Here is a 27,539-nt window from a genome sequence, read left to right as displayed (position 1 = left end):
ACTGGGCGTGCCAAAATCTGTAAACACAAAAAAGCAAACTTTGTATATATTCACAAAATTCCGTGTACAGCGTGTGTATAATTCAATGCAGGTACAAAATCTCTGTCTAGTCCTCTGATTCTTCACTGACGTTATCTATTGAAGTGCCTCCGAGATTCAAATAGCGTAGCCTCCGGGATTTAAGTGGCGCGTGCCTCCGGGATTTAATTGGCGTAGCTTCCGGGATTTAATTGGCGTGACTTCCAACAACGAGCGTCAAGAATTTAGAAGTAATCAATCCTGCAAAATTTCAAAAACACATGCAATGGACTCAAGCCGCCTGAAGGTCCTCAAATGCATTCAAAAGGCTTCAAGATCTCCGAGACAATCAATTCTGCAAAGCTCCAAAGTACCTGCAAAACATTCAAAAGATGCCTCCACGCCTTCAAGCGTTCTTCAAATGCTCTCAACTCCTTAAGTTGTTCAATGCCCTCAAGCTCTAAGCCTTCAAGTTCTTCAAGCTTTCAAGTGTGTTTTGGAATGAAAATGAAGGCTCTATTTATACTAGAAGCCTAACCAACATTCCTCAACAAACTCCCTATTTAATTGATTAATTAATTAATTAATTAATTAGGAAAATGAACCTTGTTCAAGATCAAGTCCAGGTTCATTATTGTATAATCTAATTCAAATTCAAATTAAATTATAATTATCAAATTCAAATATAATAAAATTAATATTATATTTAAATTATTTAAAATTATAATTATAATTTAAATTCAAACATGAAATGGGCTTGGGCCAATTAATCAATTAATTCAATAGCCCAAATCTTATTTAATTGGACTAATTAAATCAATTTAATTTCTATGATCCAACTAATTAAATTGGTCCAATAACACCTAAATCGGTCCATTTATCGGGTTCAAATTTTCGGTGTCTACAATCACATCTAATTAATTCACTAATAAATAAACAATTTTGCACGATATCACATCTAATTAATTCACTAATAAACAAACAGTTTCATAGTTTATTGAGTACGCATATATTCCAACTTGGTCGTCCCTGTTTTTTCGCATCGTACTGTTTCTAACATCAAACTCAACCACATTAGCATATGTTCTATAGAACTATATCCCTTCTTCTATTATTTCGAAACCCTGCCCAGTGTAAGGTTGCTTTTCTTGCGTTTCTTTATCGAATTCGGGTCTCCAATGCTTTGTACCATCAGCGGACACTTCCTGATGCTAATTTGAATCCTGCCTTAATTTAAACTCCCTAGATCATGCGTGATTTTCTTTAATTATATTATTAACCCGATTTGTATTACGTAGACTTTACCATTTTTACCCCTATTTTAAATTCTGATCCTAATTAGTAGATGAATCGTGGATCAATATCTGTCGCCCAAAATACATAATCCTATGGTCTCATTTTGTCCACACGTTTGTATTTTAAAGGTGTTTGCATGTAAATGCAACCCTATATATATATATATATATGACATCTTAATCATCACAAACTTGTTGGTAATCTGTTAAACATGTTAATTGCACTTTTTTTTGCAGGTTCATGGATTAATTTGGAGCTTATTCGAGTTCGGTGGCTTAATTGCTATTCCCCAAATAGTTCAATGGCCTATTTAAACCTTTTCTCAATAAATAAATATGTTTAACTATTATCTAATTAAAGTTTAAATAACTTAATTAAATAACAAATATTTCATCAACCGCAGGAGTGACGGAACAACTTGGGTTTCGGATCTCAGGAATGGAATAAGTGGCTGGAAGTGGGATGAACTTTCATACCTCCCTCTGGACATCAAGCAGCAGCTATCCCTCCTGGAACTTGGAGACGACAAGGATGAAGCACTGTGGATGCCTGAAGCCTCAGGTATGTTCTCTGTCCGATCAGCTTATAAAAAGTATAATTTTTTTTTTTGACAGATACAAAACGACGTCATTTTAGACTAAGATGCACAATGCATTGTGCCCTAGTGCACGATATAATTTGCCAGTTGAAGACTTGTATTTGAGTGTGTGCATATTATATTATATAAAATAATTAATCAAGATGGCCCAAACCAGCTGAGTATGGGATGGCTTGGTTGGGCAAATTATACAATGGATTAGAGTCCATTTTGCATTGGAGATGTTGGATCAAAATAATATGCATATTATGTGTTATACATTTTTAATATACTAAAAATATATTATTTGTTTACTGAATATACATTATTTGATAGTATGGTCCACATAGCTGTTTGGACAATTAATGGTCCACACAATAATGATTGGTTAATCTATTATGTGTCTTTAATTAACAAATTATATATACTTATAAATAAATTGAAGATATGTCAAAACCTTGTGGTCTAATGGCACCAAAATTTGACTCCCATATAGGAGACCTTGTGTTCCCATTCTTTTGTTATATCAACGTTCCTTACGTTGTAAACTTAAAAATCCCTAGCAGTTGATTTGAAGCCATAGTAATATTTTTCCTTTCTTTGCTTACATAAACATTATATTATTCAATACGTAGAGGAACTTTTTTTCTTTTCTACTTTCTTTTTTTGATAGTATCCATAAATATACTTTAGCGCTTTTTAAAATAAGGGTCAAATAGGCCATCAAACTGCACCAAATAATTCAATTAGGACACTAAACCTAAAAAAACAACAATTGGGTCCCATTTTTTTTTATTTTTTTTAAACAACAATTAGGTCCCTAAACTAACCAATTTCAAACAATTCTTTCCATTTGGAAGTTTTGAACAGGTCATCCTTCCAAATTAATTATTTTTTAAAAAATAAATTTTTAAAATTAATTATTTAAATTATTATTATAAAACAAAAAACAAAAAACAAAAAAACAGCACCGCCCGGAGACCACCGTCTCCGACCGGTTTCTTCGTCTCCACCGCCAGAGACGAAGAGTTTCTTCGTCTCCGTCCGACCGGTTTCTTCGTCTCCACCGCCAGAGACGAAGAGTTTCTTTGTCTCCGTCCATGGAGACGAAGAGTTTCTTCTTCTCCATGGCCGGAGACGAAGAAACTCTTCGTCTCCATGGCCGGAGACGACTCTTCGTCTCAGCCTTCGAGACGAAGAAACCGGCTGGAGTCTCTTTTTTTTTTTTTTAAAAAAAATTTAAAAATAATTATTTTAAAAAATAATTAATTTGAGAGGATGACATGTTGGAAACTTTGAAATTGGAAGAATGATTTAAAATTAATTAGTTTAGGGACCTAATTGATTTTTTAGGTTCAGTGGTCTAATTGCATATTATCCTGTACAGTACGATGGCCCTTATTCCGCACTTTTTTTATTTTTGTTTAATTTGCATTAGTGTTGATGGGTTGAGGTTTCCCTCCTATGTGGTAAATAGCTCAATTTGGACCAAGTCAATTTTATATTCACTATAATAATTGATATCTTCTTGAGGAAGTGTTTCTGACAATTATTTAATTGTCATGGGGTAGAAGTTGAAGAGTGAAAGTTTAGAGAAAAGGAGTTAAAGAGATGAAGTTGAGGGGATGAGGTTTTGAGGATAATTTCCCTTCAAATTGGACTCTCCCCCTTTCTCCCTCTTCGGCTAACAACATCTATAAAAGGGGATGTTTTGTTCTCATTCTTCACCAAGGGAAATCAGAAAAATAGAGAGAGAAACAGAGCATATTCTACTTCTTGGGCAAGAAAGAAAAAAATTAAAATTTGTTCTTCTTTCTTCCTTTTCGGCAGTAGCATCAAGAAAGAAAAGAAAATTAATTTTTCTTCTTCTTTCTTCACGGCGTACGCAGAAGGAGCATCATCAATTTCTTCTTCATTTGGGCGTTTATTTGTCGTGGGTTTGCCGATCTCTTGGGTATTATCTTCCTCAAATAATTTGAGGTCAGTTTGTATTTATTCCAGACATCTTTTAGGTAATCTCGTAATATTCGTATTCTGTTCACCTTGCTCGTGGTGATTGAATATTTTGGGTACGAGATATTATTCCTGTTAGCCTGTGAATCAGAATATATGTATTTGGCCTAGTATTAATGTATTTGATGATTTTGGATGTTTGGCTCTTGTGGTAGCCAGGAACTTTGTACCCAAGATTTATTATAGTGATATATTGTGTTGGTGGTGGTCCGAGGTTTTTCCCGTTTTGGGTTTTCCACCTAAATCTTGTGTCCCTTGTATCTGTTATTTTATTTTGGCTATTTCGTATCATTTTGTATTTGCGCTCTTGTCGGTTCTGTGATTTTATTTGTCACAGATAGTGGGATTTTTCCCAACAAGTGTATTTGAGTAGATTCTTATATTATAGTTTGTAAGATATAGGGCTAGAGCAAGATAGGTATCAGAAAAACAATGACATTTATAAATATTCAAGTTGTAGCTATTTAATCCGTTGCTAAATTTGTTGATATTTTGCTATTTTTTTTTACTGGGAGTTACATTAATATATTTATCTAAAGTTAAGTGTAGTTTTAAAGGATCAGAATGAATAAGGGATGTAAATCTGTAATCAAGTTTCAGGATTATTTAAATGATGTGAATAAACATATGATCTCACTTCAAGGTAAGGAAACTCATAATTTATAATAATAATAATAATAATAATAATATAATTAATAATAATAACAATAGGACTAATAAATCACACCAAACTTGATGAAATTACACAGGCATAGTTCAAGAATATCATACTTATAATGCATATATAGAAAAAGTATTGCATATCGTACTCCACTATCATATAGCTCGGCGCACATAAATAAAGAGACAATTAAGTAAATAATGTATAATTATTTCATTCTTACAGAAAATGTAGTCTTTCATTGTAAACTCGAGCATATATAGGCTTACCATTAAAAATATTGTGTTTCCATTCTTCTATTATATCAATATTCTTTTCGTTGCAAACTTGAAAATCTATCTCTGACAATTGGATGTGAAGCCATAGTAATATTCTTTACAGAGAAATCTTCCTTTCTTGAGTTACCAAATCCAGAGATATGAAGTATTGTACACCTCTTCTAGCATGCTCTCGACGATCCCTATGATTCCAATACCACTGTTTTGTCTTGTCTAGAAATACAAGCAATTCACCATCCAAATTCCAAATTCCTAATTCTTATTGGCTTCCAATATTCATAACTATCTAAGTTTTCAACACAATCTATGCTTGCTTGTTTATGCCAATAAATATTGTTGTCATCTTCAATCATCAACCAAATCACAATGCAATCACTCGCATTAGAACCCCACACACTTGAATATTCAAGTAAAGCAATTGTCTCATTCATTATTAAGATGGAAGAGATAGAAATATCAGATGGCAACTCAATCGTCCCAAACATCTCATCATTCATGTCAAACCAAAACAAGTATGGATTGCGAGGTACCATGTATTGATCGAGAGGATCATCAAATAACCTTGAAGCAGACCAATAATACCTCCCTTTTAAATAAAAATCATTGGTCTCATTCTCAAACTCAGTAAAATCAGGACAAGGTGTAACCGAATCAATCTGTCTCAAACTCAACCGAATCAATCTGTCTCAAACTCCAAAAATCACCACGAACGACTATAAACTAGTGTGATTTGGTGAGTAGTTCCATCATCAACAGAACAAAAATACAATAGAATGACAACCTTCCAAGTCATGTCATTAGAAATCCCAAACCCAAATCTATTATAAACAATAGAATGACAACCTTCCAAGTCATTGTAAGGTGATCGGTAAGGGACGGTAACAGAGGGTAAGGCTTTAACTTTTCTAATGGACAGATTACATATCCAAATATCATAAATAAGGTAATCACCACGAACAAGTTTATTAATATCATTCGTTGTCGAAATCAAGCATAACATACCTTGACAACACTTAACCCACTGCGCTCCTCTTGAGGTTCTTATGATGTCTAAGTATATGCATCCAATCTCAGAACATTCTTTGTAAAGCAAATAATATTCTCTATTCCAACCAGTCTCTAAAAGAACACAATCGGTTTTTGCTTTGCGAATTCCATAGTGTGTGTCCATGAAGTGGTGATCACTTGTTATCAAATCATAGAAGAATTTACAAACACACTTAAATGGCATAAGAAACTTTAACTGTAATCTCGATAAGATATCAGCCACCAAATCCCTTGACAATCTGCAATGTTCCATTATCATCAGTTCGAGATTGAGCTTCAAAGATTCAACAATTCAAACGCTTTGAGCAATAGGGGAAGGATGTGGCTTCAATCGTCAATATACAGTACTCGATCTGCAACAATTCCTCGCAGTGGCGACGACGGAGATATATATTCTTCCCAAACGACGGAGATATATATGAGAACACAGAATATAATGTTGGTGGGTTGAAGAGTTGTATTTGAGTGTGTGTATGTATATATAAAATAATTAAACAAGATGGTGACCACTAATCAAATGGTCGCCAGTTGCTGTCTACCAAGAATGCGACCAACTCACCTTCTCCGACGGATGGCGACCACTAATCAACTACTGTATATAGAGATGTCCACGAAAACCGGTTTGAACCATGTATATATCTACTATATCTAATGGTTATTTTTTGTCCGCATATTTTTATTTTAAGGTAATTTGTATGTGAATTCAACCATATATATATATATATATATATATATATATTATTTTACTATTATTATTATCCTACTAAGCATTTGAGGTTAAATTATTAAACTATTATTAGTATTTCCAGAATCATGCACAATACCAAAGACCACAGGATTATGTTTAATAATATTAATATTAATTTTAATTTTATTAGTATTAATATATTAATAATTAATAATTTCTATATAGATCCATATATACGGAGAGTGTTGTTTTGTGATGGTTTATCCAACCGTGTCAAATGGGATGACATCGACGGGTATATATTGGTAGGGCTGTCAAAGTGGGCCGAAGCCCGTGGGTTAGCCCGCACCCGCCCCACGATGGTGCGGGTTAGGGCCGCAAGAAATTAGGCTCGCGAAAATGCGGGCCTAACGGGCATGACCCGCGGAGGGCCAGAGCTCACGCGGGTAAACCCGCGCGGGTTGCGGGCTGGCCCGCGGGTCAAGTCATATTTAAAAAATAAATAAATAAATTATATATATAATATCTTTTTTTTAAAAAAAAAAAATCATATATATAATATCTTAATTCTTAGGCAGTGTGTAGATCTGACTATTTAAGAGTACGCAGAAGGGGAGAAATCCAATAATTTAATAATCATTCGTCAATTCTTAATTCAATAATTCCTAGGGTACATAGTTCTTCGATTCTCCCGTCTCCATCTGCCTCCAACTCTATCAAACAATTACTAAAACTAAATCATCAATTCATACATATTTATGAAATACTAAATCGTCTCCAAATCCAGCAAACATACATATTTCAAGCGATTTTAACATGTTTATATACTATTTAATGTTTTTTAAAAAAATTTAAGTGATGGCCCGCGGGTCAGCTCGCGAGACCCGCAAGCCCGCATGGGGCGGGCTTGGGTTATATAGTTCCAAGCCCACGGGCTTCGCGGGCCGGCCCGCAAAAGCCCGCCAAATTAAAAGCCCGCGGTGGGGCGGGCCTAATGAGGCGGGTCGGCCCGCATTGACACCCCTATATATTGGTGCCAAACATCATGGTCTATTTTAAAATAAAAATAATAATAGTTTAACTTAGTTATCTCTAGTATTATTTCGTCATAATGCTTAGTTTTTTTTTTTTTTTTTTTTTTTTTTTTTTTTTTTTTGGACCAAATTCTTAGTAGGATAATAATAATAATAATAATAAAATAAAAAATAAAAAATACACATGGCATCCTAATCATCATAAATTTGTTGGTAACCTACTAAAAATGCTAATTGCACTTTTTTTTTGCAGGTTCATGGATCAATTTGGAACTTATTCGAGTTAGGTGGCTTAATTGATATCCCCCAAATAGTTCAATGGCCTATTTGTATCTTTTCCCTTATTTATTTATTATACAAGTTGGAACCTGAACTATTCCTACGGTTCGGTTTAGTTTGGTTCTTATAATATATAGTATATATACACGGTTCGGTTTGAACTAGATGGTTCAAACTGAACCGTAGACATCTCTATACAGTAGTTGATCAGTGGTCGCCATCCGTCGGAAAAGGCGGGTTGGTTGCGTTCTTGGTAGACAGCAACTGGCGATCATTTGGGTGTCATTTACCGGGTTTTGGACTTCTTAATTAGCAAACAACCCTAATTTACGAGGGCACTTCTCAATTTGAGAATTTGCCTAAATTCACTAAAAGTTTAATATTTAAAGTACACTGTTTGAAATTTGAGATTATATTTAAAATTATTGAATCTCTATACTCACAATTACAGAATTTTATATTCGTAATTATATTCACAACTCTATGCTCATAATTATAGAACTATATGTTCATAATTATAAAACTATATATTCATAATTATAAACAGTTTTGTAACCGGTGGACACAGGTCCACAACATAATTTGCCGTGTTTGGACTGGGTCCAGCAGGCCATCCCATACTTAGTTGATTCAATCATTATTGTGTGGACCACGGTCCTCACAAGTCGCAAATTATGCCCTGGAAACGTGTTCACGGGTCCAAACGACACCGTTTTTACAGAAAAAAAGAAATTAGTTAATGTGCTGTTAGCGGCGCGCGTTTGTTCAGATTATGAATTTTCGGTTATGAGATTATGAATGTACTGTAAATTTATAATCTCATAATAGAAAATTCATAATCGCATAAAATAAAAATATTTATTAAATTATGAATTTTCTGTTATGAGATTATGAATGTACTGTAAATTCATAATCTCATAACAGAAAATTCATAATCTCATAACAGAAAATTCATAATCGCATACCAGAAAATTTATAATCTCATAACAGAAAATTCATAATTTCATAACAAAAAATTCATAATCTCATAAAAGAAAATTCATAATTTCATAACTGCACATTCATAAATTCATGCCTGCACATTCATAATACAAAAATGATGTACATTCAGTACAAAAATAATGTACATTATATTCAGAGGATGTACATTATTTTTGTATTGAGTGTACATTATATTGTATAATGTACATTCAATACAAAAATAATGTGCATTTAATATATTAAAAATATACTTTTTATTATGATCCACGTAATATTGTGTGAACCATAGTCCACATAATAATTTGCCCATGTGATTGGTTTGGGCCATCTTGATTAATTATTTTATATATACATACACACACTCAAATACGACAAATTATATATGTTGTGCATCCGTATGCACCATGCATGGTGCATACGGATGCAAAAACGACGTCGTTTTAATAAAACGCGTGTCTCCCTTTAAAAAAAAATCAGGTTCGATTCCCAGCAACAACATATGAACTAAAATTCCAGAATCGATGAACTATATGTAACACCCCCCAAACACGACCTATATTAAAAGGCCTTAACACCTGCAAATCAAACACAAAACTAGCACACCGGAAGATAAAATGGAAACTGGATAAAAGAAAATCCAACGGGGTGTTATGCCACGTCTACCAAACTCGATAAACGTTACGGCAGCCAATTTGCAAGTGTATACATCTATCCCAACAAGACATCAATCTATCACTACAACGGCACACAGACCACAACAGAAAGGTAAAGGTACTAGACTACCGGCTTCTAAACATCGCGCTCGTCTAGACATCACCTGAAAGATACAAAGATAAACATTGAGGCGACGCCCGGTCAGCGATAATGCTAGTAACCCACCAATACCTGTTGAGTATCATACATAGGTAGAGTATATACAGAAATCATTTTGAAACGGAATACGTATATATAAGTGTAAAACCAGGAGTAAACATCAACTCAAGACTCAATCCTCATCAACCAACACCACGGGAACACATCCCAAGACCACAACAGATAACAACACCATAAGAATAAAGACACGACAACCGGCAACACATGCCTAGGCAACACATGCCTTTGTGACTACACACGTCACAAGAGAGAACACACAACCACGGCTACACAAGCCCTAGTGACATCACCCGCCACGAGTTGATATGCCTTCCTTATGCCCTGTTCCAACCTTATGGCTACCCCCAACCTTATATCTAGTTCCAACCTTTACCTCCAGAACCCCTGTACATACAGTCCAACCTTATTCCGCCGGGAATCGTCATCCCCCCTCCAACAGACCACCAACGAAAGACCACCAATTCATAGTACCCGCGGCACTATCACGCACATGGCACACAGCCTGGATAACACCTGTTATCCCCCAAAAACGTGAACCATACACAAAGGCCACAACTCCATAATCACGCCACGGCCGCCATGAGGACCGCTGCAATACCTTGGTGACTAGTGTCACATACCACTAATCGTGCAATCCAGGTAAAGCCACACACGCACCACAACTCAACCCGAGTCAAACAAAGGATCGCAACGAAGGTATGAAACATACTCAATCAAGGAATGGGTCACAGCCCAACAACATCAACGATGAATACCACAAGTTATCATCCACCAAACGGAAGGTACAAACCACACACACGCTAGCATTTGAATAACAAACTAGCATGCTTAACAACGGGGAAACTCAAGATAGTTCCGAGGAACACACAAGACACCTCTCGGTTCAACGAAACACAATGTTGAACACTTAGCACGATTCAAGACACCAAAGTCCTACATGGATACCTACCATATAGTTCTAGACATACGAAACATCAAGAAGACACTCAAAAAGTTCCACAAAAGAACATCGGGAAGTCAAAAGACCAAATACCGAGACAAACGAATCACGGGGAACAAATCCCATTCCAACTTCACTGTGTTCCCCGCGGGTGGACCCACGGGTAGGCCCCTACCCGTGGTTTTGCCCGCGGGTACACTACCCACAATCCTATGTACCTGCGGGTGAGCGGCGGGTAGGGCTCTCCCCGCTGTTCCGCCCGCGGGTACATACTCCTGTGTAAAACAATCCCTTCGGGGATTTTCTTCTCCAAACACAAATTCAAGTCCAAAACATGTCAAATCTCACCCAACACAACAAAATGACTTGAATAATGGAAAATGCCAAGCAATGGCACAAAGGAACCCTAAACACAAGCTCTAGATATGCAATATCACAAGACAAATGCATAAACCCTCACATTTCATAGCAAAGAACAAGTAGAATCCAAGAAATCACATATAGGTAAGCAAAATAGGTTTTAGTAGAGCATGAGTTACCTCTTGTAGACCAAAAGACTTCACTTAACCCTCAACAAGCTCCTTACAAGGCTTACTTTCCAAACCCACTTCAAGATCAAACCAAAAGATCATAAAGATCCTACCTTTAAGAAAAAGACAACTAAGATGGAACCAAAAAGACAAGATAAACTTAGATCTTACCCTCCTAGATGCCCAAATAGGTGAAAGGTTGAATCTTGGAAGCAAAACTTGAAATCTTGACAAGGGTCTCAACTTAGCTTGGAGAATAAGCTACACCTCTTTTCTAGAGAGAAGATAGAGAAATTTTCTAGGAATTGTAAGGAATGAAATGAAGAAGTCTTCTAGGTTAGGTTACAATACTAACTCTTGGTGAAAAGTCAAGAATACCCTTACTAAGCTTTAGAAAATGTAAGGAACAAGGGTACTCCCCTCAAAGCTCAAGGTACAACACAACTTAAAGATTGACTAGTCAAATACTAGTCCTTGAGTATTAAAAATCAGGATTTTATGAATTAATTCTTCAAATAAAATAGGATTAATTACTCAATTAATCCATGGATGGAATGTGGATTTTTGGGGTGTCACACTATAATTCCATAATCGATGAACTATAATTCCAGAATCTAATCTATGAACTAAAAATTTTAGAATGAATGAACTAAAATTCCATAATCTATAAACTAAAATTTCAGAATCGATGAATTACAATTCCATAATCGATGAACTATAATTCCATAATCAATGAACTATAATTCCATAATCAATGAACTAAAATTCCAGAATGAATGAACAATATAATGTTGTTGCTGGGAATCGAACCTGAATTTTTTTTAAAGGGAAATGCGCGTTTTCTAATAAAACGACGTCGTTTTGGCATCTGTTTGCATGGTGCATACGGATGCACAGCATAACTACCCCTCAAATACAACTCTTCAACCCACCAAACATTACATTCTACCCTAATTCTGTGTTCTCATATATATCTCCGTTGTTTGGGAAGAATATGGACGATTGAAGCGACATCCTTCCGATCCCCTATTGCTCGAAGCGTTTGAATTGTTGAATCTTTGAAGCTCAATCTCGAACTGATAATGGAACATTGCAGATTGCCAAGGGATTTGGTGGCTGATATCTTATCGAGATTACCGGTAAAGTCTCTTATGCGATTTAAGTGTATTTGTAAATTCTTCTATGATTTGATAACAAGTGATCAGCACTTCATGGACACACACTATGGAGTTCGCAAAGCAAAAACTGATTGTGTTCTTTTAGAGACTGGTTGGGATAGAGAATATTATTTGCTTTACAAAGAATGTTCTGAGATTGGATGCATATACTTAGACATCCCAACAACCCCAAGAGAAAAGTGGGTTAAGTGTTGTCAAGGCATGTTATGCTTGATTTCGACCACGAATAATATTTATAAACTTGGTAAAGGTGATTACCTTATTTATGATATTTGGATATGTAACCCATCCATTAGGAAAGTTAAAGCCTTACCCTCTGTTACCGTCCCTTACCGACCATCTTACGATGCATTTGTTTATAATAGATTTGGGTTTGGGATTTCTAATGACATGACTTGGAAGGTTGTCATTCTATTGTATTTTTGTTCTGTTGATGATGGAACTACTCAACAAATCACACTAGTTTATAGTCAAGTTCGTGGTGATTCTTGGAGTTTGAGACAGATTGATTCGGTTACACCTTGTTGCGATTTTATTGAGTTTGAGGATGAGACCAATGATTTTTATTTAAAAGGAAGGTACTATTGGTCTGCTTCAAGGTTATTTGATGACCCTCTCAATCTATACATGGTACCTCGTAATCCATACTTGTTTTGGTTTGACATGAATGATGAGATGTTTGGGACGATTGAGTTGCCATCTGATATTTCTATCTCTTCCATCTCAATAATGAATGAGACAATTGCTTTACTTCAATATTCAAGTATGTGGGGTTCTAATGCGAGGTATTGCATTGTGATTTGGTTGATGATTGAAGATGACAATAATACTTATTGGCATAAACAAGCAAGTATAGATTGTGTTGAAATAGTAGATATTAATGATTATTGGATGCCAATAGGAATTTGGAATTTGGATGGTGAATTGCTTGTATTTCTAGAAAAGACAAAACAGTGGTATTGGAATCATTTGGATTGTCGGGAGCATGTTAGAAGAGTTGTACCATACTTCATATCTCTGGATTTGGTAACTCAAGAATGGAAGATGTTCTCGGTAAGTAAACAAAGGAAAAGTATTACTATGGCTTCACATCCCATTGCAGGAGATTTTCAAGTTTATAACGAAAAGAATATTGATATAGTAGAAGAACGTTTTAATGGTGAGACAATATATGCTCGAGTTTACGATGAAAGATTACATTTTCTGTAAGAATGAAATAATTATACATTATTTACTTAATTGCCTCTTTATTTATGTGCGCCGAGCTATGTGATATTGGAGGAAGATATGTAATACTTTTTCTATATATGCATTATAAGTATGATATTCTTGAACTATGCCTTTGTAATTTCATCAAGTTTGGTGTGATTTATTAGTCCTATTGTTATTATTATTATTATTATTTTAAATTATGAATTTCCTTCTCTTGAAGTGTGCTTCTGCAATCTGTGAGGTCATATGTTTATTCACATCATTTAAATAATCCTGAAACTTGATTACAGATTTACATCCCTTATTCACTCCTTTAAAACTACACTTAACTTTAGATAAATATATTAATGTAACTCCCAGTAAAAAAAAAAAGGCAAAATATCAACAGAGATACGTTTCTATGAAGTTTTTTAGTTTTTGTTGAAAGCTACTTTGATAGATCTGTGAGTTTCTAGATAGATAAGAGTGACCGACTTGCTTCTAGATTATAAGTGGCCTCTATCAATAGAGATATACCTAAGTCAAGACTAATAGACCATAGTTAAATCTTAGTAGAACAACTGAATATTTTTAAACTCACAAAAGACTTAACGTACAAGAACTATTATTAGAGAACGTCAATTGATTACTACCTTTATCTAATATATATATATATATATATATATATATATATATATATATATATATATATATATATATATATATATATAAAGCGCAATTGGACAAAGTAATCAAGCTAGATACATGAAATCTTGTCATCATAATAAAGTCAAAATTTATTTATTTATTTATTTATTTTGAAAAAGCAATGGCTTACGCAAAAGTGTATGGTGGTTTAACAACCATCTAAGATATGCAACGGGTCTTTTTAATGTATTATTCCAAATTCATGTATTGACATTATTATTATTATTATTATTATTATTATTATTATTATTATTATTATTTTATTTTTTTGTTAACTATTTTATTTTTTTTTCTTTAATTTGACGATAATACCCTTAAATTTAACACTCACCCAACAGAAAGACTAACGAAGGACTATTTGTGGTCAAAAATAAAAATCAAGGTATGTGTTTTGGTCGAATTGAAAGTTGAGGACTAAAAGAAACACTGCCTCAATAGTCAGAGGACCATTTGTGTTATCATATAGATGTAAAATTAGGCGGGGAAATAACATTATTTTTTTTATTAACTAATATGTTTTCTCCCAGAACTATATGTGTGTCTAGTCTATCTATTGTTGAACGACGGTTTGAAGGACCAAGTCCAGTATTCAGCCATCAAAACTTGGTGGAATTGATTACTATGTAAGAAAATAAAATTACGCGTTCTTCAATACTAATGATATCTTTTGACTTAGTAATTAACGTTTGATCTAACGTTTTTTGATCCGGGCATTTATAGGTGTACATGTACATGATAAATTGATAACAATAAGGAATTTCAGCCTGCTTTCCATCCACCACTACTTAACAAGAAATTCCTTATTAAAAATAAGGAATTTGGGTGAATGGGAAGCAGGCAGGTCATGTAATATGTACATTTTCAACAAAGTTGATGAGACCTATCAAACTATTGAACTATTCAGTTGGCTCACAAGAAACCCACATCTCAACCTCTCTACTTTAACTCCACGTAGGCATCTATATATTCATCCCTATCCTATGTTCTCAGATCTTAGAACGCCAATACGAGGTTGTTGCCGTTGAAGTTCGTTTGTGTTGAAGGCACATCATATCGATCCTTCCCCTATTGCTAGAAGCAGTTCGATCTTTGCAACTCGATCGATCGATATTTTAGCGAGCGAGATTACAGGTAAAGTCTCTTATGCGATTCAAGATTTCTATATCAGGTGGCCTTATAATTTAAGGTTTACAAAAAATCTGAGATTGAATGCATATAGCTAGCTTAGTAAGGCCAAGCAATCATTATTATATGGACCATGGTCCGTACAAGCAGGGACGGAGGCAGAGGGGGGGCAGGGGGGTCAGCTGCCCCCCTCACCCCACCTCCACCCCCTATATAATATGTATATGTATATATGTATATATAGTATATTTTTAGTATTAGTATAAAGAAAATTAATAAATGTTAACAAGTAAGGAGTTAGATTGGTTGGTAGAGCATCTCTATGGTAATAGGAAAGGTCTTGGGTTTAAAACCTTGCATTAGCATATTTTGTCCTTTCCCTACGGATTTAACACATTTACTTTTTAAAAATTTAATATATACACACACACACACACAGAGATATATATATATATATATATATATATATATATATATATATATATATATATATATATATATATATATAACATTCTTTTATATTAATAGTGATATGTATAATTTATAATGTATTTTCTATTCAAATTATTTTATTAAATTACAATTATATTTTTTAAGTAATGGTTATAAAAAAAAAAAAAATTCTTAGATAATTTATTTATGTTCAAAACCTTGCATTAACATATTTTGTCCTTTCCCTACGGATTTAACACATTTACTTTTTAAATATTTAATACACACACACACACACACACACACACACACACACACACATATATATATATATATATATATATATATATATATATATATAACATTCTTTTATATTAATAGTGATATGTATAATTTATAATGTATTTTCTATTCAAATTATTTTATTAAATTATAATTATATTTCTTAAGTAATGGTTATAAAAAAAAATTCTTAGATAATTTATTTATTTTTTTTAAAATTATATCTTTTATTTTAATGTTTCGCTTTTACTGGAAATTTTTTTAAATCCGTCCTACTTCGCCCCCCTTCAATCGAATTTCTGGCTCCGTCCCTGCATACAAGTTGTGTGAACCATAATTTGTCTACTGTAAAATAATATACATTTAGTACAAAAATAATGTACATTCAATACAAAAATAATGTACAATATATTCAAGGAATGTACATTATTTTTGTTCAGATTATACATTATATTGTATAATGTACGTTCAGTACAAAAATAATGTACATTTAGTATATTAAAAATATACATTTTATTATGATCCATATACATTGTGTGGCTCATGATCCATACAATAATTTGCCAAGGCCAAGAGCATAATAGTGGGTTAAGTGTTTTATATATGCCTGATTTCGACTACACTTGATTGATTAAAAAGCAACCCAAAATAATATAATGGCCCAATCAGCCCCAAAATGATTCATCGACATATATGCTATATTTGATGCATTATATTATATTTCTTTTAATAGCGAATTCAAGTTAAGCTATATATACATATATAGATTAACAATTAAATGAGGACTTATCCTTAGGTGAGGATGTGAGGACTTATATAATCCTTTCATTTAAATAAGTCAATGGTTGTGATTTAATTCTATACATTTGATTTAATTTTTCCTACTCAGTTTGTTGTGCATCATGTCCCAATTTGTTATGCATTCATAGTGTGATTGATGTGCATCCATCCCATTTTGTTGTGCAAATGATAACTTTATTACTCGGGGCACTAGGCCCCCATCATTAAAGTAGCTCGCCACCTCATCCCCATCTCACGGGTGGAATTCTCACTATAAAAAAAAGAGTTAATTTTCGTCATTTTTCTTTTACATATTGTTTGTAACGGAATGCAAAGGTATTTAAGAGAAACTGAATTGGCATCTTGCATTAAGTGTTGATCTTAAGGAACGTAACAAACAAACAATATGCAAATTAAAAAAAAAAAAAAAAAAAAAAAGAGAGAGAAATGAACTGAATTGTCATCATGCATTAAGTATATTGATATAATTCCATCCTGGAGATTTGTTAGAAATTTCAATTCTTATATAATACATATTGAAATTCAATACTGAAATATTGTTACACATATAATCTACGAACATACATTCCATGCTATTCTCAAATCAGAAAGGGAAAAATAAAATCTATAAGTAATGCAACTATACTTTTATTCATAACATTTTTACTTCTATTGTGTGGATCCGTCAAAACGGATCAAGAGTCAGAAGCTTCTATATATATAGACACACACGCATTATAAATAACTAACAAACGAACAATATGCAAATTAAAAAAGAAAAATTGAGTTAAACGTAACGAATTCTCATAAATCATGAATTAAGTATGTATGTTGATAACAATCGGTTGGATTACTTCTTAGTTGCAAATTTCAATCCTTATATATATATATATATATATATATATATATATATATATATATATAGACACGCACGCATTATAAATAACTAACAAACGAACAATACGCCAATTTAAAAAAAATTGAGTTAATCTTAATGAATTCTCATAAATCATGAATTACGTATGTATGTTGGTAACAATCCGTGGGATTACTTCTTAGTTGCAAATTTCAATCCTTTAAAATATATATATATATATATATATATATATATATATATATATATATATATATATATATACGCATTATAAATAACTAACAAACGAATAATACGCAAATTTAAAAAAATTGAGTTAATCGTAATGAATTCTCATAAATCATGAATTACGTATGCATGGTGGGATTAATACGTAATTCATGATTTATGAGAATTCATTACGATTAACTCAATTTTTTTTTAAATTTGCGTATTGTTCATTTGTTAGTTATTTATAATGCGTGTGTGTCTATATATATATATATATATATATATATATATATATATATATATAAAAGGATTGAAATTTGCAACTAAGAAGTAATCCCACGGATTGTTATCAACATACATACTTAATTCATGATTTATGATAATTCATTACGTTTAACTTTTTTTTTTTTTAAATTTTTGTATTGTTCGTTTGTTAGTTATTTATAATACGATATGTATGTATGTATATATATATATGTGTATATATATATACATATATGTATATATATATATATGTATATATATATATATGTATATATATATATGTATATATATATATATATATATATATATATATATATATATATATATACATGCCTATATGCAATTACAAAAATATCTTCAAATTTATTGCCTTAATCACACTAGTTTGACTTTAGGACCAAATCGGGTAAAAATGTCAAAGTCGAGAATCAAATCAGGTAAAAATGTCATAGTCGAGGATCAAATTGAGTAATTTTGGTAGTCGATGATCAAAATGGTGAAATCCTAATAGTCGAGGGACCAAATCAGTAATTTTTTCAATTCCGGACACTATGGTTTATTGGGAGAAATGAATTTAAAAGTATTAATTTTGCTTCAAATCGAACTTATGGGTATTTTCAAGTTTACAGCGAGAGAAATACTGATATAACAGAAGAACGAAAACTCAATATTTTTATGCGCCATGCAATATACGAAGCAGCTATCACTAACAACTAATTTACCAAATAATTTTCTACAATCAGCTAATGTTATCAACTATTTATATCCTTTAATTAATACAATCAACTAACAGCTAATAGCCATTTTACCAAATAGGGCATGTATATGACGGATCAAATGAAAGCTTAAGAGAGTACATATGTCTGTGCGCGTGTAAAGACGGGCAATAAATTAAACTAGATTAGCTTGCATCAAGATGTGTAAAATCAGATGAAATCAAGAATGGTATTATTTCAGACAATTATATTACCTATGTTTTACCAAACAGAGGTTACAAAGCTATATGTTATTTGTAGCACTCATACATGAAATCAAGAATGCACTAGGACAAAAAGAGCTCCTAGTAAATGACTCTCGGATTTGAGTTTATTCTCATTTCTCTGGTTGATTTCTAGACAAATTTCTCTTGTGGTCAATTATATTACTTAGAGTTGTTGTTTTTTTTTCAAGTTTTCTACTCCATTTATCCCATTTTATGTGTCTGGTTCGGTTAACGAGGCTTGACTGAAATTATTTTAATTTAATTTTTCATAATATTAAATTTAGTATTAGTATACAAAATTTATATATTTGAAAACTACACTAAAAGTACTATTAACAAAAAATATTTAATTTAAAAATTAGTAAAAAAAAATACTAAGGACAGAGAGAGACATCACAATTCAACTTCAGCTGGTCAAAAATATATCTCCGACTGCCTTCTTCATATACTTCACGGTAAATTCTTCATAAACTCTTCCTCAAATTTATAAATCAAAATTCGGATAAAACCAAACCAACCTGAAAATAAAATTAAAATAATTTTATTTGAACCAAATATGTTCAAGATTCTTGACCTAAAATTAAAGAATCACCCAAATTGAACCAACACCCATCCCTAAACTTAACCAAATTCTATATTGTAGACTATGGTCCATGTGGATCATGAATAAATGTTCATTAGCAATATACTGAAGGTTCATTATTTGGTAGTATACTAAATAATGAACTTTTATACTCAAATTTTTTGAATGCTACTGGCTCTATTACAATGTAGTATCTATTCAAAAATCATATACTTTCTCCTCAAACTCACAACCTTCCAAATGGAAGTCCAACCTGGGTACCATTAGACCACGTAGTCTTGGTAACTTGAAAAAATTAACATTCAGTGTATTAAACTAAAAATATAATTTTACTATATTAAAAATCTATACTGACTAGTACTTCGCCCCTGGGTCGGCCCGGTGCGAATGTGGATTAGTCTGAGTATGATACGAGTCTCCTACAATATAATTAGGCGACAATTTATATCGTGCACCACCGCACACATAGCAACGTGTGCCCAGACACAAAACGCCGCCGTTTCAATTGCTGTTGACAGGGATTGACGTACGGACGCCACTCCGTCCATTCAAATGGACCAAACCCCATTATGTGTATTCAGTTAAAAATTTCTGCGTATTGTGTTATGAGTTTATGTGTATTCAGTTAAGAGTTTATGTGTATTATGTTAAAAGTTTATGTGTATTCCGTTAAGAGCTTATGTGTATTACTTTAAAAGTTTATGTGTATTACGTTAAAAATTTATGTGTATTATGTTAGATTATGTATATTCTGTCATGAGATTATGTACATTTGAAACATATGATTTTTTTTAACAATACACCAAAACAACGTTATTTTGAATAGGGCGGGACGCACAATACAATGTGTGCCCTGATACACGATATAAGGACTGCAATTAGGGCGACACCTCATATGACCAAAAATGTTATATATACATACGTACACACACTCAAATACAAGTCTAAAATCCACCAAACATTATATCATTCTCAGATCTCAGATCTCAGATCGCCAATACGACGTTGAAGTTGCTGCAGATCGAGTTGTGTTTATTGACGGTTGAAGGCACATCCTTCCCCTATTGTTGGAAGCATTGAATTGTTCGATCTTTGAAAATCGATCTATCTCGTCATGAAAATGCAAAATTACAAATTACCAATGGATCTGGTGGTTGAAATTTTAGCGAGATTACCGGTAAAGTCTCTTATGCGATTTAAATGTGTTTGCAAATTCTTTTATGATTTGATAAAAAGTGATAATCAATTCATGGACAAACACTATGGAATTAGCAAAGCAAAATCTGATTGTGTTCTTTTAGAGATGGGAACAGATGTTAGAGAATATTATTTTCTTCACAGAGAATCTGAGAGTAATGAGATTGGATGCATATACCTAGACATCCCAATAACCCCAATACGGTGGGTTAAGTGTTGTCAAGGTATGTTATGTATGATTTCTAGCAAGACTGATCGGACTAAACTTGTTGGTGTTGATTACTTGGTTTACGATATTTTGATATGGAACCCATCCATTAGATAAGTTAAAGCCTTACCCTCTATTACCTTCCCAAACAAGCTGCCTAATGGTGCACGCGTGACTACTGAATTTGGATTTGGGATTTCTAACAACATGACTTGGAAGATTGTGATGCTATTAGAAATTCGTGATATAGGTGCGGGTGAGAGAAATTTTGACCAAATCACAATGGTTTATAGCCAAGTTCATGGTGATTCATGGAGTTTGAGACAGATTAATTCGGTTCCATTTGTGCCGCCTATTCAAGGTTACGGTAGTGATTTTTATTTAAAAGGAAAGTATTATTGGCAAGCTAAAAGTAATTGTTACTATACTGAAACTTACAATGAATAACTTTGGTTCGAAATGGATGATTATAAAGTTTACAAGCAACATTTGCTTTGGTTTGACATGGATGATGAGGTTTTTGGGGAGATTGAGCTGCCATACTTTGGTGATTTCTGCATTTCTTCAGTCACAATTATGAATGAGAAAATTGCTTTACTTGTAAATCCAATTATGAGAGATTCCAGTTGCATCGAGATTTGGTTAATGATTGAAAATGACAACAATACTTATTGGCATAAACAAGCATGCATTGTAAACACAGATTATCGTGGTCGTTGTAGAGCAAAAGGAATTTGGAATTTGGATAGTCAATTGCTTGTGTTTGCAGATGGTATACTTGCGTGGTATCCGACTCTCCCTGAAAGAGATATACCCTACTTCATGTCTATTGATTTGGTGACTCAGGCGAAGAAGAAGTTCTATATAAGTAAAAAAAGGAAAAGTATTAATATTGATTCAAATCTAGCGGGCTATCTTCAAGTTTACAACGAAAGAAATATTGATATCAAAGAAGAATGGAAATTTAGTAAGTTTAGACTTAAAGAAATCTATACTCGAGTGTTCAGCGAGAGTCTATATTTAGTATAAGAAATAAAATAATTACTCTTTATTTATGTGTACTTCTATGCAAGGGGTTATGTGTCAGTAGACTAAGATTGATAACACTTTTTCTATCTAGTTTATTGTATTGGTTTCTATTCTATTACAATAATTTTGTTTATTTTGTTTATTTATTTATTATTTGTTTAAATTATGAATTCCCTCCACTTTATAAAGTGTGATTTTGCAATCTTGGAGATTATACATTTATTCTCATCTTTTATAAATCTTTCATAGATGGCATGAACTACTTGATGTGATAATTTGAAAGTTTAGGATTAAACGTGGCAAAACCACTATATTTAGAGGACTCTTATGGTATTAACCCAACCTTATTGTTATCAATTTATCATGTACATGTACACCTATAGATGGCAGGATGAAAAAATGCTTCAATTCCACCAAGTTTTGATGGCTAAATACTAGAGTAGATACGTTGGCTCTCCAAATAGACTAGACACACATATGCCAAAGACCTTGTGATCCAATGACACCAAGTTATTCTCTCAAGTGGGAGGTTCTGGATCGAGCCTCAGTGGAGGCAATATTGACTCTTTGTACTTTATTTAATTGAGAAAGTAATTATGAACAAGTAGAATGAACAAGTAAATACTGCATTGTAATAAAGTCAGTAGTATTCAAAAAAAAAAAAAACTAGACACACATATAGTTCTCTAAGAAAACATTAGTTAATAAAAAAAATGTTACTTCCCCACCTTTTTTTTTGAAAGGTGGCCAGTATGGCATTTATTCAAAGTATTCTGAAATAGAGCCTGGAGGGACATCGCCCGAATACATAACAGTAGAACAAATAAATGCTAACTGAACAGTAATTAAAAGAGATAATGTGTGCTTTGCAAGCATCAATGGCATAGCCAACGTAGGTTCGAAGTGAGGCAGTTGCGTTTGACAAGTATTGCTATAGTGTTAAAAAACCTGTGAACAAGTGTATAGAATGTTCCCCCCGATTCCATAACCAAGATAAGGCTTCCTTGCATGCTATCGCTTCAGTCATAAGTGGGGAGAAGCAATCCATCAAGGGTGCTCTGAATGCCGAGATATATCCCCCTCCTCGCTCATCAAGATTGTGCCAACCGTGGCTTTTCCAGTGGTGGGTAAATAACCAGCGTCGAAGTAACATTTCCGCACCGGTATAGAATTTTGCCTCGGCAGTGTGGTCTCGTTCTGGACGGCCACCATTGCTTCGGCAGTTTCCGTTTGCAGTTGCTGCTGTGCTACGACAGTGGCAGTACCGGGCTGCTGTGCGGTAGCCTGATGGCTCGCTCGCCGCTCTGTTTCTGGCCCTCCAAATATAGTATAATATTGCAGCTGCGTGAATAATTTAATTAGTGTCTAAAATATTCAATAGATCACTAAACCAAGTATGAAAAACATTTGTTGTTATCATGGGGATTGGAAGATTGAGCCCAAATGGAGTTTGCATAACCACATGTTACTAAGGCATGCATTGTGTCTTCATCCATTACCCCACACATAGCACATGTTGGTTGTATTTCCACCCTCCTTATAATCAAGTTTGTTGTAGTAAGGAGGATACCACTCAAAGCTTTCCATAAAAATGTTTTCCACTTCGGGGGGATTTTTAGCTTCCAAAGACGTAACCAACAACTATCACTACCCATATTATCATTGAGGTTAGCCACAACCGTTTTGTAGCCATTCTTCACAGTATAGTTTCCTCCTTGGTCTCCATGCCAATACCACATATCCTCATAATCTGGTGATATTGGGATCTTTTCTATTCTAGCTATATCCGTAGGACTAAAGATATCTGCCAAAATATCCAGGTCCCAAGTTTGTGTTTCCTGATCAATTAAACCCATAACAGTTGCACCACTCAAGTACAGGGGCTTATCCGTGTGGAGTCATTGGGTCTTGCTCATCTTGTAGCCATGGGTGTTCCCAAATGAGGGTTGTTTTCCCATTTCCAATTCTGCGCCTGATTCCACCACAAACTATGGCCTGAGCTGCCATAATACTGCGCCAACAGAAACTGGGGTTATTTCCTATTTTGGCATCATAAAAAGTCCCTTTTGGGTAGTACCTGGCTTTGTAAACTTTTGAAACCAATGAGTCAGGCTTAGTCAGAAATCGTCATGCCTGCTTACCCAACATTTCTATATTAAACGCATGCAGTTCTTTGAAACCCAGACCACAATACTTTTTTGGTATACACAATTTGTCTCAAGCTTTCCAATGAATTCCACGGTCATTTCTAGATCCCCACCAATACCGGTTCATGGTTCGCTCAATAGCTGTACAAATCCCCACAGGTAATAAGAAAACACTCATTGAGAAAGCTAGTAGGCATAGATTGAGCCACACTTTTCAATAAGACTTCCTTACCAGCTTGTGAAAACAATTTCTTATTCTAGGAAATTATTCTCTGCCTTATCTTATCTTCAATATATGAAAAGGTTGCCTTCTTATTCCTTCCTACGAACGAGGGGAGCCCCAAATATTTTCCAAAATTTGGTGCCTGGGTAACTCCCAGAATCTGTGCCACATCATCCCTATCCTCTTCTTGCGTGTTCTTACTGTAGCATATGCTGGATTTATGATAATTTACCACTTGGCCAGACAAATTTTCGTATCGTGTCAAACACTGTTTCACTGCATTTGCCTCTTGCGTATTTGCTTTAAAGAATAACAAACTAGCGTCAGCAAAAAATAGATGAGAAATGGAGGGTGCACCTCTTGCAACCCTGCACCCGTGAATTGCTCCTTGAGTCTGTGCCTGTTGTAATAGCAATGAGAGCCCTTCTGCACAGATAATAAATAGATATGGAGACAAAGGGTCTCCTTGCCTGAGTCCGCGGGTCGGGGTGATAGGTAAACCTCGGTTTCCATTCAATTTGACATTATATGACACAGTAGTTACGCATAACATGATAAGATCCACCCATGTACTATTAAAACCCAGTGCTGTTAACATATTCCGTAGAAAGGGCCACTCTATACGGTCATATGTTTTTGCCATATCCAGTTTTAAAGCACCCCACCCCACCTTTCCACATTGCTTCCTGTTTAAAAAATGGCCAATCTCTGCAGCAATTAAAATATTATCCGCAATCAACCTGTCAGGTATAAATGCACTCTGAGAATCAGAAATAATTTCATCCATTAGTGGTTTCATTATGGCTGTAATCATCTTAGCCATGACCCTGTATATCACATTACTTAATGCTATAGGTCTAAGATCCGAGACCCGCTCTGGATTCTTCTTCTTCGGTATTAGAACCACATCAGTATCATTCAAATTGGTTGGGAATAACCGCGTATTTAGACAATCCACAATAAAATCCGACACATCCCCTCCCACCACATCCCAGAACTGTTGATAAAAACCCGGATTCATTCCATACGGACCAGGTGCCTTATCTGGAAACATGGGAAACAATGCTGCTTTTACCTCAGTTTTTTCAAAGGGGCGCAATATGTTGGAAAATTAGCTTAAAATGACATAAAAATGGCATATTAAGTGGCTACTTTGTGGTACAATTATCAGTGGGGTCCACTTCCGATTTGGGTCGGGTCAAAGTGGATTCGTGTTCTTCGTAGTGAGACGAAGAGATTGATATATTGTACGCTCAAAACGGATAATGGGTGAATGAGATATTGATTCTCAAAGTAGACCCATTTGAATTGGGAAATGAAGGGAAAATGTAGGACTTTGTCCCACATTGGTTTGGAAACAAGATTTGCCCCCCTTATATACATGAGCTCTTTTCAAACTTGTAGAATTGTATAGCATAGAGGCTCTCTCGCGCGGGGGGGTGGGGGGGGGGGGGCGGATGCAAATCAAAATCCAACTAGAAGAGCTCAAAAGGCTTGAATCAAGCCCGAGCTCGCGTGCGCGGGCACGAATGTCGTCCGGAAATTGGCAAATTGGCTGGCTGTGCGGGCTAAGTTATGCCAAACTTCGGTATCATTTTCCATCTGTTATAGTCACTTGGTGACCGAGTCACTTGGTTCGGCCAAAACCGAACCGAGATCACCTACTCTCGTGTGTAGCATGAGAGGTTGTGGTGCACCGAGAGCAAAACTCTCGTGCAACGGTGAATACGAGAGCTGTACTTTCGTGTTGCACCACAGCACGAGAGCGGTACTTTCGTGTTGTATCACAACACGAGAGTGGGTACTCTCGTGCATCCCAACGGTCAGAAACCCGAAAGTGCAGAAGATTAAACTCATCTGTTACAGAATTAATACTGTTTAATTCCAATTTTAAACTCAGAGTTTAATCCTACTTAGTGGTGACTGTTACAGGTGTTACACAATTGGTTTTAACACCAATTTAATGCCCATGTTGAATGCTATCCCTTCCAACGAGCCCTATATAAAGAAGAGGTGGGGCAGAAGCATTTTACACACAGTGAAAACAAAAAGGAATTCCAGTAGCTTTCAGCTTCAAAACTTCTGCTTCTACTCTCTTCTTTAGCCATCTGTGCTCCAGCCTTGCTTTGTTCGCCGGGCTCTTTGTTTAAGTGCTTAAACAAAGAGTTGTAACACGTTTTATCCTGGGAAACCTAGGCTACAACGCTCCTAGCACTCGTGGGAGGTAGCAAATAAGGTTTTAAGGAAAAGAACCTTGTGTGTTCGAACTCGTGTTAAACCCTATACCCAAACACTCAACCTTTTCCTTCCCAGTTTTCTGTTTTCCTGGTTATAATAATTTTTCTGTAGAATTATTATAATTGGGATTTTCACCTTTTTACCCAACACAATAGGGCATCATTCTGCGTTTGTGTCACTCGGGGCAAGACATTAGTATAAAAACTTTCGTCCATCTGGGTTTGGTTTGACGAAAAAATATCTCGGTAATAATCAAAGATAACACTCTTAATGGCATCTCCCTCCACCCAATCCCCATTATCATTCATAATTTTAGAAAGTGTGTTTTTCTTTTTTCGGTGAGAGGCATACCTGTGATAGAATTTTGTATTCGCGTCTGCCCCCTTTAGCCCGTGTTGCTTCGCCCTCTGTCTCCAAAATGCATCCTCCTGAATCTCCAACTTGGCTAGGCGTTCCTCCAGTCGTTGATATTCAGCTAAAGATACTTGATCTGTATGTCCCCGTAGTCGCAATTGTTCTTTACGGAGACACCTTATCTGCTCCTCAAACTTGTGAAATCTATCACCTCCCCACCGTGATAGTTTATCCCCACATAGTTCCCCACCTAATTTTACATCTACATGATAATAAAAGTCATTTTATTTATGTGTTGTCATGGATTAATTGACCCCGC

At 34.4% G+C, this 27,539-nt stretch overlaps 1 protein-coding gene across 1 annotated transcript; it reads left to right on the top strand.

Moving 5' to 3' along the window:
- Positions 1 to 12,530: 12,530 nt before the first annotated feature.
- LOC109166294 lies at positions 12,531 to 22,318 on the top strand. The gene is made up of 2 exons (XM_019315240.1): positions 12,531 to 13,165; positions 21,849 to 22,318. Exons 1-2 carry the CDS (start codon positions 12,595 to 12,597, stop codon positions 22,256 to 22,258), a joined length of 981 nt encoding a protein of 326 aa, XP_019170785.1. The 5' UTR covers positions 12,531 to 12,594; the 3' UTR covers positions 22,259 to 22,318.
- Positions 22,319 to 27,539: the final 5,221 nt, after the last annotated feature.

Source organism: Ipomoea nil, unplaced genomic scaffold (genome assembly GCF_001879475.1).
Source record: "Ipomoea nil cultivar Tokyo-kokei standard unplaced genomic scaffold, Asagao_1.1 scaffold3087, whole genome shotgun sequence".
Lineage (NCBI taxonomy): Eukaryota > Viridiplantae > Streptophyta > Magnoliopsida > Solanales > Convolvulaceae > Ipomoea > Ipomoea nil.
The sequence above is the reverse complement of the archived record's forward strand: the minus strand, read 5'-3'. Positions and strand labels throughout refer to the sequence as shown.

Bases quoted from the DNA above. Each gene is read 5' to 3' on its own strand.
- LOC109166294 (XM_019315240.1), top strand. From the start codon at position 12,595: ATGTTATGCTTGATTTCGACCACGAATAATATTTATAAACTTGGTAAA. The intron at 13,166-21,848 runs GTTCTAATGCGA...CAATTATGAGAG, and splicing joins TCAATATTCAAGTATGTGGG to ATTCCAGTTGCATCGAGATT.